Here is a 13,292-nt window from a genome sequence, read left to right as displayed (position 1 = left end):
CTAAACATACTTTTTTTTTTTTAATTGGTGAAGTGAAATTAAAAACATACTTTATTTTCTATGATCTAACTTACAAAATGCATATTTTTTATGTTGCTGTAAGATAGATGGGAGACATAGCTATTCTAATTGCTTCCACTGCTTAGATATTCAGACTGAAGATTTTGATGTATACATTTTGATGTATACTACAATCAAAAGCAATGCCTGATAGTGTCAAAGGAGAGATAGTTCTGTGTGTCAGTCAGCTTCAGATAAAGACCATCTTTGTTTACTGATCTTCACTGTAAAAAAAAATTCAAGTAACAGACATATAACGTGAGTTCAAATTAATGTTATTTAAAACATCAGCAAACAGCATCTGCTGCTAACAGAGCAATGGTTTAGCTAGAAAATTGCTAAGTTAAATTCTCATCAAAATCTTGTGTCTGAAGTCACTGTATTACCTTCTTCACATTACTTTGTTTAGATCAATTTCTCATCACAGACCTATGATTTCAAGCTCCATCTAGAAATATAATTCTTCTGCAGGCTTTTCTGTGGAAGTCTTAGCAAGTTGAGCTGTTTGAAAACTCTTAAAACAGTACATTTAAAAGAGAAATTTTTTTTTTTTTTGGTGAGGCTGATTTTTCTGATTTTTCTCCTCCTGCTCCCAAGAGAGATCTGCAAAACTGAGATATTTTCTCTAGGATTTAAAATACTTTAGAAAGAATATTAATTTTTAGATAGAATATTAATGCCTCTTTTGAAAAGCTTCCTCCTCATTTTTCACCTTTATAAATGCTCAACCACCTTGTAAAACTGTTCTGAAAAGTGTACTTTTTTCTGATAATGATGAAGAAAAGAAATGAGAACAGTTTGTCCCTTTTTCCAAAAATATCCTAAACTGTTCTCCTACTCACAACAGGTTCCTACTCCTAGATCTTACATAAGGATCCACATTTCAGATACAGAAATTTAGAAGTTAATTTCCTCATTTCTTGTATATACATGTAAACAAAGATATTGAATATTCCCACTATTTTTTGTCAAAGTATGTTATTTGAAGCTATATCTACGTTAACAAAATACTACTTTGGTCAAAAAAGTGGGGGCACATGTAAAGATAAATGGTCTTTTTGTAGACTGACTATGAGGTAACCTCAAAACTTTTTTCTGCAGGGTGCTGATGACTGTGGACTGTGATAGTTAAACATGTTCTGTGCTCCAGAAAATTTCTGCAACATAGGTATTATTTTGGTGAAAATATTTCATTGAAACAGCATTTTAACGGGAAATTACATTCTGGATAAATTAATCTCCATAGGGAGCACATGAGTTCCACTCAGTTCCAGTTTCAGCAAAGACACAAGCACATGCATCATAAGTATGAAATCCTTCTGCCTTCAGTCTACTCCTAAGCTCACAAGACACGGGATCCCTGCAGTTTTCATGCTGCCTTTATAACATCTTGTAGACACAGAAAGATCTGTTAGCACAGGATCATTCCACTCTCCCTCCAGTCCTCTGTCATTTGTTCACCCTGGAAACTAGAGTTTTTCAATTTAGGAGTGGGGAGTAGTGGAGAAAGCTGTGGGAAGAACTGGGGCATACCTGACCCTGTTGGGAATCATGCTCTTCCCCAGCCTCCATTCTGGATTCATTGCTGAACTCTATAGATGCCTTGAGCTCCACTGAAGGGTTGCAGCTTTCCCCTGGAAGTTCAACAGCAATGAGGGAAATGGATTTGTAGAGACAAAGCCCAAGCTCTGGACTGTGGCAACTGAGGACCTGAGAGAGGTTGTTTTACAAGGACAGAACTGATCGAAAGGCTTTTTCCTAGATGTCTCAAAAATAAATAAAAACTGAACTAAGTAAGGGAAGTGGAAAAGACAGATAAATAAGAAATGATGTGTCAGTAGATGATAGGAGAGGTTACAGAAATGGGGCAATCACCCGGATCAGCAGCCAAAGGTCTGGGGAACGATCAGTGTATCAGTGCATACAGTAGAGGGCAGTAAAGCAAGAAATGCCCATTTTCACTGCACTTAATTTATTAAACAAATATCTTTCAATATCATTTGACATCAGTCTTACTTCCCTAAAATTACTTCCCTAACTTACTTCATGGGATCATTAATGATCACAGCAGCCAACAGCTATCTGGTTACAAGTTTACTATGATGCCTAAAAAACCCCTACATACTGGTATTCCCTTTTTTTTCCCCTTATTTTTGTAATCAAGGAACTGAAAAGAGAAATAAATCTTGTGTTCTTTCATTAACTTGATCTTGAAGAATTGGCTCACCAGTGAACCTTGAATCATATTTCAACAGCTAATAGGTCTTATAACACTTAAAATCATTAAAAAATTCCAAACAAACAAAAACGGAGTTAGAAAGACTATTTTGCAGTCAAATCTGACACAATCTAACACAGTACATAACAGATAATACTGTTTCACCAACTTCCTTTGCAGTTCTTTTTCTCTTAGAACTGGCATCTTTTGTGGAACATAAGAGTGTTTACAAGAGAGAAAATGTTCTGCAAATTGAAAAGAAGTCAGCAAAACTGCCTCTAGGGAAGGTAAAATAAGAATACCTAATTGTATTTAAACATGCAGATGTATTTTTGCATAAAACTGTGCTGCCTCTTAATTCTTCTTAAAAAAAATACATGGGCATTTGGACATATGTTAATAGAAGGAAATAATTCTTATTCCAGGGGTTGCTTTGAGTAAACATTAGCCAGAAGGTATTTCTGAGGCCATTCATGAAAACAGAATTTTTAAATACATACAGGTTGTTATTTCTAATATGAAAGTCCACAGCTAGTAATTTTTATTAAGAGAGTATGTACAAAGAATAAAGCCTCCATGTCTAAGAACTTGGGTAAGCACAATTCTTTGCTCATTCATATGCTGAGTCCAGACTGCAACTCAGTATTTAGCAGGGCTGCAGCAGGCAGTGCATGCCTGACTACAGTCTCCTATTTTTTCACCCTCCTAATAGCATTTGTGAAATACAAAGCTGTGTTTCATGTTAGGTACAAACAGGCGACGTGTGTATTTGTGAATACACAATACATACACATTTGTGAATGCGAAATGGTGGACCCCGACAATGGGAGAGCTGTGAATTCTAATAATAACTGAGGAAAATAAAGCATGGAAAAAGGCCTTTGAACCTATCTTTTGTTTGCAATTAACCCTGGTTGATTTAGGAGCAATGGAATTAAAGCGTTAAGGATGTTGCTTTTTGCTTGCAGTTAATCCATAAAGAGCTCTGCAATAATAACCTTTTGAAGTATAATTTTAGAATATTACTTGTATCCCTGAAACTATAGCTTTGGAATATAGATAAAGGAAATATGCTTATCTCACACCTTATTGAAGCAGAGAAAAACAGCTTGAGAAAGGAAGATGAACATCACCTCAAGGATTTATAGTTTTGACCAAGGGAAGCTGGACACCACTGTTGTTAGGTTTATAGTCTCTGCAATTAAAAGGTGGACCCACATCTGGGGAGCTGGACTCCACCAGGTGAGATTTGTCTTTCTTCTTTCGGAAACTGGACCGCCACCATCTGGGGATACTCCTTTGAGATACATCCTGAGAAACTAAGATCACAATAGCGTATAGAATTGTGATGTAATAATTTGGAATAAAAATTGCTGATGAGTAAAAAATGGAAATAGAAACTGCTGAAAAACCTGATGAGTACCCCTATAAATACCTGTAACCATCAATTACGGTGTGCAGTTGGAGGGAAAACTTCCCCCACTGTACCCAGCGCTGTATTGCTCATACTTTACCATATTAAATAATAAATTGATTGCTGCTTGAATATTGGCCTAGTCAAGATTCTTATTCATAACACATTGGACAGTCAAAAAAGCAGTGAAAGAAGAAAGGCATGTCTTAAGGAATTTGTTATGCAGGATGCACTCAGGCTTCATGCCACTTTTAGCCATATAGATGAGACCTAACCCAACAGTTAGTTATCTCTGTGTGCTGCTGTATTTACAGGATTGCAAACTGAGAGGAGTATTGAGCCTGAGGAATCATTTTTCAGAATCATGGGGATTTTTGTCTGTTGGAAGGCAAGATGATGCTATTAAGAGGCAGAAACTGATAAGAGATCTGCATTCATAATTAAAATTTCTGATGTGACTCTTTCAAATTAGTTATGAGCTCTCATTTTTTACTGTTGATACCAACAATGATAAGAGGAATGCTCATTTTATTCAGCTGAAGTGTTTAATTTTCCGTAATAACTGTGACGTGCTCTAAGGTGGCAGTACTGAATGTCACAGGAACATCAATCACGAACTAGCATTATGTACTTTGGTTGAAGATACATAGGCAGATACCTGAACAGAAAAAAATTTAAAACCTTAGAACAGATCAATTGTTCTGCTCCACTGTGACCTCTAATGCAGAATTATGCTGAAATGAGCCTTGTAAACGCTTTGGTAGAAGTGGTTTAAGAGCCATTTTTCAGCCAGCTACATCAGACAGTGAGTGTTTATTTTCCATTTATTTAATTCCCCACTTCAGTTCACAACTGAGGAGTAGTTTGTTCTTCTTCTAAGTACTCTCCTTCTGACCTAATGATGTTTCCAAAGCAGCAGCTTTCAACATCGAGCTCTGTGTCATACCCAAGAGGTTTGGCTTTAGTTTCCACCTCGTGTCCGCAGCGTGCAGTCAAAGGACAGCAGGAAAAGACGATCTAAGATCAAGGGCAAGTAACGCTTTACAGAATGAGGAGGCTGAGGGCCGAAATGACCCTCGCCACGCCTACGTTTAATACCATGCAATTAAATCACGTAATTTATGACCATACAGGGTACCAGTGCCCCTTTTTGGTCACAGCCGTACACATACCTCGGTGCTTAGGCACGCTTCCCCCCTAACGGCGGGAAAAGAGCCAAATTCCTTCCGTTCGGGCCTATTCCGGCCGCGGGAGCCCCGCCCCGCCGCCAGTGTCGCCCCCTGGGCCGAGGCGCTGCCGCCCCCGATCTGTGTCGGTGTCGGGGACGTGTGGGGCCGTGACACGGGGCCATGTCGCGACACAGGCGGGTCCCGCGGCGGCAGCCCAGCGGGGCCACGGGGGGGTCGGTTGCCGCCGCCGCGGTGCGCGCCCGGGCCGAGGCCCTCAGGGAGGTCGGCGTGGACGAGGAGGTGGAAATGGCGGTGCAGCTCGCCCTGGAGCGGTTCCGGAGAGGGGACGAAGCGGGTGCGCGGCACAGCCGGGCCCGGGGGCAGCCTGAGGGTGTAGTGAGGGCGGGGATCCTGGCCCTCTGCCCGGCCCTAGTGAGGCACAGCTGGGCTGCTGTGTCCAGCTCTAAGCGTCTCAGCACAGAGACAGGGAACTACTGGAGGGGGTCCAGCAGAGACCACTGAGATGAGATGAGGGGGCTGGATCATCTGTTATCAGGAGAGATGTGGGAGATGGTCCTGTTTAGCCTCGAGGAGACTGAGAGGGTATTTCATTAATGCATATAAATATCTTCAAGATGAGTCCCCTGAAGGTGGTGCAGACTTTTTGACAGGGAGCAATGGCCATAAAACAACAAGTTCCACCTCAACATGAGGGAGCACTTCTTTCCATTGAGGGCGATAGAGCACTGGGAATGCTGCCTGGGGAAAGTGTTGAGTTTCCCCCTCTGGAGACATCCCAAACCCCTGATGTGTTCCTCTGTCATCTGCTCCAGGTGACTCTGCCTTGGCAGGGGGGTTGCACTGGGTGGTCTCCCTTCCAATCCTAACAATTCTGTGGGTCTGTAACATTGATATAATATGTCAAGATTACTGCCTGTTGCATTATTACTGTTTTTTCATTATTATTTATCATTCTAGAGATGGAATTTCCTTCTAGTTTCACTAGTAGTGAAAGAGCATTTGTTCACCGGCTCTGTCAGTCTCTTGGACTGGTATCTAAAAGCAAAGGGTGAGTTGGGGTACAATTTTTGGTTTTTAGCTGCAAACCAAGGGAATTTCATGACTAATGATAACCTGATAGATGTTTTCAATATACCCTACCATGTTGCAAGGAATAGTATTAGAGAAAAAAGTGTAAAAGTAGACACAAAAATAAGTATCTTTGTTCATTGCTGTATGCGTGCTTGGAAAAACTTGTGACATGCATTTTGAGACAGCTTGCTTTTCCACTTAATCCACTTTGTGGATTGAATGGGTTCATTAAAAAAGCTTCACTGTGAGGTCTGGGTTTTTTCAAAGATTTTGCATAGAGTCTCATACCTTGACAGATAAAAGTTAACCCAGAGTAGGTTCCTTATTCTTAAAATGCATTTTCTTTTCCCCCCTCACAGAAAAGGTGCCAATCGATACCTGACTGTAAGGAAGAAGGATGTATCAGATGCACATGCAGTCATGACTTGTGACTTGGCTCTCCGTACAAAGCACGCCGTTCGGAGTCTCATTCAGAGCTTTCCTGTCACAAACAAGGAGCGCACAGAACTCCTGCCAAGGACAGAGAGAGGACACGCCTGTGCTGTTGAATCTGGTATGTTCTGTGTGTCTTCTGATTTGGACTTGTCCATCAACACCACTTGAAAAAACCACCTGCAACTCGGTGACAAAACAAACCTTTCTGTGCTGTCCCCTCTTGTGTCCTCTCAGACACCATTAAACAAACACATGAATTTTCCTTTTAAGGTCTTTCATAACTGGTGTTCTGAAGAACTTGGGAAGTCATATCATGCACATTGTGATGTCTACCTTGTGCTGTGTTAATTTAGAATCTTTGAGCCAGTTCCAGCCAAATCTTTTTGGAAGCACATTTGTGAAATGTGGCTTCATAGAAGTACTGTGAGGTGGAGATTGAAGAGTCAGTGTTACCACAATGCCATAAGAACGCCCTTATAAGAAAATGAGGTTGTCTATTCTGCTTATAGAAATGAATGTCCTTGATAAATCAAGAAGGTTTCATCTCCACAAAATAGATTTGGTCCTTAAGAGACTATTTTCCAGACTTCTTGATTTCTTGAATACAGAAGAGTTTGCTGAAAGACAAACTTCTGAAAATTGGGTTGTTTTTTTAATTAAAAAAAGGAGTATTGCCTTTTTTTAAAAAAAAGAGTGCCCTTTTTTTTTTTAAAGCAAGGCTTTCATCTAGATTCTTGCTTTAGACTTACATTGTGTTTCTGTGTGCAGAGATGGTTGTAGTGAACAAAAAATACTTGTACCAATATGCCTTGTTTAATTGCGTGTTTCTGATACATGGTATTTGTTCTTTTAGTGCTTCCTTTGCTATTTTTTTCAATTGTTTCAGTTGGTTAATAGGATTGTTCAATGAACAGAAGGAAGCTATAATAGAAGTACTGAAATGCAATGTATTAGCAATGTAAGGAATAAGTTAATGAATAGTCTAATATTTATCTTTATCTGCTTCTCAAGAATGTATTTTTAGTTCTCCTGATCTCTAAGTCTGTGTTTGTCTTGGTACAGCAGAGCTTGAAATTTAGTATATGAATGTATTAATCACAGTTATCGTGTGTATAATTAGTCTACAGAAAGCTTTTCATTCTTCTGGAAAATAATTATCAAGGAACTACAGAGTAGCACTTGCAATGATGGATTTGAAGTAGCTCCCTCAGAAGATGTGCATGTTTTTGGGCTACTTATGCACTGCTTTCTAGCACATCACACTGCTGTGTGGGATCCAGGACTCTTGATGCAGCATGCTTGCATTAGTATGATTTCAGGCAAAATCTTGCAATAGCTTAAAGGTTTAACTCTGTAAGTGTGTATTTCTAGGGAGAACTGCAGGTGTGAAATGTGGGTGCAGATACAAAAGCCACCAAAATACACCAGGCTGCTTTTCTCTCGTTTAGTTTCTCTTTTTCCTTTTGCTCTTTGTAGGCTTTTCTGACTTGGAGCAATGCTCTGGAAGAGTCTGGTTTTGTTTGAAATACCTGTGAAAGTAATAACTGTTTTGAAAAATATCTATTGCAAGCACCTCAGGAGGACATGTTGCTATAAATATGACTTCTAAATTGTGATGGGTTTGTCACTTTACCCACAGGGATGCATAAAAAGTCAGCAACGTTAATTTTTAAGTACAATTTTTGAGCGGTGTTTTTAGTGACCTTCCTCTGGATCTGTATAAATAAACTTTTAACTTCTCTTTGCAGAAAACAAGGAAGTAAATAAGACAAGTGGTCGACTTAATGATGGTATCCCCCAGGTCCCAGTGAAAAGAGGGGAATCAGAGCTTGATTCCTTTAGGCAGTCACTACCAGTTCTTGAAAAACAGGAAGAAATTGTCCAAATAATAAAGGACAATAAAATTGTTTTGATTATAGGAGAGACTGGATCAGGAAAAACTACGCAAGTATGTTTCTTCAATGAAATAAAAAAGATAACAGTGTTTATACTAAACTAATGCCAATTGTGTAACATTTCTGATATGGGATATTTTTATGCTATTTCAAGGCTTTTCTTTTCCTGTATAATTGAAAGTCTTGTGTTTCAATTAATTTTCTTGCTTTTGAAACACTAAGCCAGTAGATAGGTACTAAAAGCATAAATTTTTCCTCACAATTTTCTTGTAGATACAATTTTTTCATTAAAATAATGCAAAATATTGAAGGGAAAGTAACTGTGATGTTTGTATAGCCTTTTTTCTTCTAAGGCTATTTCTGTTCTTAGTACCCACAGTAATATATTTTTTGTGTTAAAATGAGAGATTATCTACAGGGGGCTTTTTTTTCAGATTTCTCTGAAGCAGGAGAGAGACACTGCAAGTTTTTTCTTTAAAAAAAACCTAAATAGGTTATACTTAGAAATTTATTTTCCACCAATGCAGGTATGCTTGCAGTGGTAATCCTAATGAAAAGTCTTTTGCAATGTGTAATAAATTAATTAAATTTAAATTGCAGTTAAATTGTTTCCCTGTGCTAACAAAGCTGTGGCTTTCTCAAAGAGTAAATTTGAACCACTTCTTTACAGATCCCTCAATTTATCCTTGATGACTGCTACAAGAATGGAACTCCCTGTCGTGTGTTTTGTACTCAGCCAAGACGTTTAGCAGCTGTTGCTGTGGCTGAACGAGTGGCAGCAGAAAGAAGAGAGAAGATTGGCCAGACAATTGGTTATCAGATCCGGTTAGAAAGCAGGTACTAATGCTATTTCTAACTGTCAGTTGATCTTGTGTTGGTATTGTGAATCTTGTGTACGTTTAAACTGCAGTATGTTTGGGATGCAGCCCCACAAATTATAGGTGGGATATGTTATTGCAGGTAAGGGATACTATTGAGAGTAATAAGAGTAAATAATTACACTCGTAAGAGTGAAAAGGATGGCTTTCTTCCTGTGTTTTGCAGTTTCATGTAGGTTGTCTTACAGAACTGAATTTCAAGTGCTTTCTATTGATTTCTTCTGCAGAGTGTATGCATGTAAAATCCTTGTATGATTTTCAGATCAAGTCTACACTTTCTATTTTTTTTCCCCCCTCTCTACTTTTAACATATGTGGATCCAAAAGTTCTGCAAGCTTTGAAGGTAGGTGTGAAGACCAGCATGCTGTAACAAATGTTACATAGTTTGAGTTGATAGGAGTCATAAAAGGGAAGACAACAAGTTTGGAAAGTGACTGATGAAGCTGAGCATTATTTATCTGTCTAGTTTGGTCTTAATTTACTCTGCTGCAGCTTTTGTGAAAACGTGATGTAAAAGTAGAGATTTCAATATCACTTGATGAATTAGTTTGTAAAGCAGAGCATGAATGGATTGTGTGGGGTCTTTACATCTTTGTACTGCATAGGCAGTGACATTTCAGGGAAGGGCCAGCAGTTGGGATATGAGTGACCAGAAGATGGCAAAAGGTTGAGTTGCTTGAATGAACAAAGATAACACATAGCTGCTGAAAATGAATGCACTTGAACAACAAAGCCACAATAAGAATTCAAATGTGTATGTGAAAGCTCAGAAGGCTATTAAGAGATTAGAAGAGCTGGTGAAGATGTATCACAAATAAGCTGGAAGTGCTTCAGCTTATTTAATATATGGAAGTACTATGCTGGCAGAGGAACAGCAAAGTCAGATCAAAATGGAAGAATTACTGGAAACAGTGCAGAAAATCCACCTTGAGAGGAATCAATACATTTACTCCAGAGAAACACTAAAAGGGGGAGATAACAATATTTTGAGCTGTGGACAAAACAAATCTGGAGTGGAGATGTTTAGAGGTGTTTATAGTAAGACAGCACAGAAGTATAATTTTTAAAGTTTTCTTAACTGCCTTCTAGAGAAGAGCTGTAGAGTACAGTACAAAGGAACTTCTCAGCTCCTTTTGGATGGCCGTACCAGAGGAAGTAGTGACAATTGCTGTTTTTATTGGGGCAGCTAACTGTGCCCCAGATATAGAATTCTAACATTTCAGTATTTTGACCTCCTGAAAAACCAGAGGATCAGCAGATTACTTTGTGATTTAGTCAGCTGTAATGTATTGTGTCTTCAAGGCAAGGCTTTGGGAGCTGTGGGGTTGCGTCTGTGAGAAGGTGCCAGAAGCCTCTCCCATGTCTGACAGAGCCAGTGCCAGCCTCTGGCTGAGCCCATATGTGATGGTGGTAGTGCCTCTGGGACAGTGGGGAATTGGGGAGGAAAACCTGCACAACAGAGGCAGCAGTTGAAGAAGAGCAGTGAGAGCAGGTGAGAGAAGCAGCTCTGCAGACAGGAAGGTCACTGTGGGAGGGGAGGAGGTTCTCCAGGTGCCAGGTGCAGCCCATGGTGAGGCAGCTGTGTCCCTGCAGCCCATGGAGTCCATGGTGCAGCAGGGATCCATCCCCCTGCGCAGGACTCTATGTTCGGGCAAGTGGATGCTTGAAGGAGGCTGTGATCCTCTGGGAGGTCTGTGCTGAAAAAGGCTCCTGGCAGAACCTGTGGCCCCATGGAGGGAGCCCACACAAGAAGCATGTTTGCTGTCAGGATTGTGACCCTGTGGGAGTCCCACAATGGAGCAAGATGTTCCTGAAGCACTGCCCTTTGTGGAAAGGGACCTCTACTGCAGCAGTTCATGGAGTACTGCAACCCATGGGAAGGACTTGTATTGGAGAAGCTCATGAAGGACTGTCCATGAGAGAGACTCACGTTTTCCTTCTTGACCCTGTGAGTCTTTCGTTGTGTTTCCTCTCCCCTACCCATGGAGAGGACAGATAGAGTAGCTGGGGAGGCACCTGACATCCAGCCAGGCTCATCCCACCACATGTAGTAAAATACAAAGGCTATATCCAGGCATATGCTGAGGAATTGAAGCCTGGTTTTCCACATGGAATTTTCTAGTAAATTGAATGACATGCAGAGTTTCTTCATAGTTCTCTTTTACTTCCTTATTTATTAAAATTTGAATCTTATTTTTTCAGTTAATCTGTTGTCCAGAGTTTTGGGGCACAAGCACTACAGATTGTTGGGAAATGTCTGGGAAAAGGCATAATTTCAAAACAAATGGTGTGCATGAGTCCTTTGAGGAGAGAACTGTAATTCCTCTTCCTGTCAGCAGCTGCTTTAAGTTTTGATCTGTGGAAAGCTAACTACCTTTAAATGGTGCAAAGGCCCTGAGTTGTCTCTGTGATGTGTTCCATAGGGTTTCTCCAAAGACACTGGTAACATTCTGCACTAATGACATGCTCCTTCGCACACTGATGGCAGGAGACAGCACCCTCTCCACCGTGACCCATGTTATTGTGGTGAGCATCCTGTGGTCTTTCATGTGGGGAGGAGCAATATGTATTGCTTTGGAAAATGAAGTCCTATTTTTTTTAAATTTAAATTTGCTGAGCACTTTAGGTGTTTTTGTTTGGTAGAATCTGAATCAACTTTAAAGACTTACTGAGTCCTTAGAGTAGCATGCATATTTTGTGGATTTTGGTGGTTTTCTGTGCATTTGTGTTTTTTCCTGTAAAAATATTTTATTTTAATGCCAATGATTAGTTGTGGAATTGGGAGGAGCTGAGGAGGACAGAAGTGTAAATTTTTCTGAACTTCCCCTGTTCTTCAGAAAATCTTTAGGGAGGCTTACATTGATCTGGTTCAATGTGATCATGTCAGAATTTCTGTTGTCATGTATTTGTTTTAGCAATACCAGGTTTTCAGTCCGTTTGTTTGCCCATATATAATAATATAATGTGGAGACCAGTTGCTAGCAAATTATTCAGGTGTCTTCATTTATGATTATGTTAGTATTCCTATTGTGGAATTTAATAAGTAAGAGGAAGTAGAATGCTTATGGCAAGATTTAAGTACTGAAGATTAAAAGAAAACATGGTAAGTTTGGGTGCCTACCTGTTTATCAAAGCATAAAAAAAGCATGAGAATGATCTATACATTCTTGATGTCAGCCTATAAACCTTGATTTGAGCCATTGTTTCATTCATTCATAATACAAAACAAAACAGAAGAATGACAAAGGTGGTTATTGAGTTATGTGCCTTAGTTTATAGGCTTTGTGTATGACTTGTCTAAGCAGTCTCTCTGTTTTTCTGATTATGTGGTGTCATACATTTCTTTAAATGCTCATCAGTGGTGAAGTGAGAATTTATTAAAGTAAGATTTGTAGGATTTGTGGTTTGTGGCGTTTTCTTGAAATTTGGCTTCAAATACAAAATTAGACGTGTTTCAGATATTTATTTTGGCCTCTGAAATTAAGGTGTGTAGAGCTTCAGCATTGCAATGCACTCAGCTCTGATAAAAGCTTTTTGAAGTTTTTTTTTGCTGATGGAAAGCATAAAAAAACCCCTTTTTAAAAAAATCCTATGACTTAAACTAGACTTACACATTTTAAGGCCTCTGTAATGTGCAATCAAATTTTTTTTTAAAGTTCATTTTTGTCAGAAGTTGTGATCTTGAGTCTGTGAGGTTTTTTTATCTCTCCTTTTTTCTTTTGTTACAGGATGAAGTGCATGAGAGGGATAGGTTCAGCGACTTCTTGCTAATAAAACTGAGAGATGTGCTGCAAAACCAGAATACTCTAAAACTAATTATTTCTAGTGCTGCTCTAGATGCAAATCTCTTTATTAGGTATTTTGGAAGCTGCCCAGTAATACATAGTAAGTATTTATCTTAACTCTTAAATCTGACTATACCTGCCCTGAGACTCACAGATCTTACTAAACTGTAGCAAACTATTTTGAGTAAAGGCACATGATGAATACATTGAGAGTTACAGGAATCCTTGTTCTTTGTGTAGTCAGGTTTTTTGTTTCTTAACTATTTTCCTAATTCAGAATGAAGTGTTTTAGTCACTGGGAGTTCTGTAAACGCAGGTGTGTCCTGCCCCCCTCCACTATTAATAA

The 13,292-nt window shown here is 39.4% G+C and overlaps 1 protein-coding gene across 4 annotated transcripts in view; it reads left to right on the top strand.

Moving 5' to 3' along the window:
* The first annotated feature begins 4,911 nt into the window (after positions 1-4,911).
* The window catches only part of YTHDC2 (YTH N6-methyladenosine RNA binding protein C2), a 29,296-nt gene continuing 20,915 nt past the window's right edge, over positions 4,912-13,292 (top strand). The window contains exons 1-7 of one of the 4 annotated variants that reach the window (XM_054653353.2): positions 4,912-5,216; positions 5,840-5,930; positions 6,313-6,506; positions 8,137-8,336; positions 8,954-9,120; positions 11,585-11,687; positions 12,890-13,046. In XM_054653353.2, the coding sequence (XP_054509328.1) occupies positions 5,042-5,216; positions 5,840-5,930; positions 6,313-6,506; positions 8,137-8,336; positions 8,954-9,120; positions 11,585-11,687; positions 12,890-13,046 (1,087 nt within the window). In that variant the 5' untranslated portion in view covers positions 4,912-5,041. The other 3 variants (XM_077171537.1, XM_077171538.1, XM_077171539.1) reach the window with 3 other exon arrangements.

The sequence above is a fragment of the Agelaius phoeniceus genome, chromosome Z (genome assembly GCF_051311805.1).
Source record: "Agelaius phoeniceus isolate bAgePho1 chromosome Z, bAgePho1.hap1, whole genome shotgun sequence".
In the NCBI taxonomy this organism is placed as follows: domain Eukaryota; kingdom Metazoa; phylum Chordata; class Aves; order Passeriformes; family Icteridae; genus Agelaius; species Agelaius phoeniceus.
The sequence above is the reverse complement of the archived record's forward strand: the minus strand, read 5'-3'. Positions and strand labels throughout refer to the sequence as shown.